This window comes from Egretta garzetta, unplaced genomic scaffold, assembly GCF_000687185.1.
Source record: "Egretta garzetta isolate BGI_Z169 unplaced genomic scaffold, ASM68718v1 scaffold986, whole genome shotgun sequence".
NCBI lineage: Eukaryota > Metazoa > Chordata > Aves > Pelecaniformes > Ardeidae > Egretta > Egretta garzetta.
The window spans coordinates 44,773-45,222 of record NW_009259903.1 but is presented as its reverse complement, the minus strand read 5'-3'; the positions used below and the strand labels follow the sequence as shown (position 1 = coordinate 45,222).

The 450-nt window shown below is 70.2% G+C and overlaps 1 protein-coding gene across 1 annotated transcript in view; it reads right to left on the bottom strand.

The window, feature by feature from the left end:
* Window positions 1–450, bottom strand: part of LOC104127481 (myotubularin-related protein 5-like) — a gene marked incomplete at its 3' end in the record, with an annotated part of 66,798 nt that overhangs the window by 61,739 nt on the left and 4,609 nt on the right. Inside the window, 1 exon segment of the mRNA XM_035895677.1 lies at window positions 26–34. Coding sequence (XP_035751570.1) covers window positions 26–34 — 9 coding nt within the window.

The following is a 450-nucleotide window of genomic DNA, read 5'->3' as shown; positions in this document are numbered from 1 at the left end:
CGGGGGGCCGGTGCCCCCATGGGACCGGCGTGCCCTGAGGCCAGTGCACCCATGGGACCAGCGTGCCCATGGGACCAGCGTGCCCTGAGGCCAGTGCACCCATGGGACCAGCATGCCCTGAGGCCAGTGCGCCCATGGGACCAGCATGCCCTGAGGCCAGTGCACCCATGGGACTGGCGCGCCCTGAGGCCAGAGCACCCATGGGACTGGTGTGTCCTGAGGCCGATGCGTCCATGGGACTGGCGTGCCCATGGGACCAGCGCGCCCATGGGACTGGTGCGCCCTGAGGCCAGAGCACCCATGGGACTGGTGTGCCCTGAGGCCAGAGCACCCATGGGACTGGTGTGTCCTGAGGCCGATGCGTCCATGGGACTGGCGTGCCCATGGGACCAGCGCGCCCATGGGACTGGTGCGCCCTGAGGCCAGAGCACCCATGGGACTGGTGTGCCC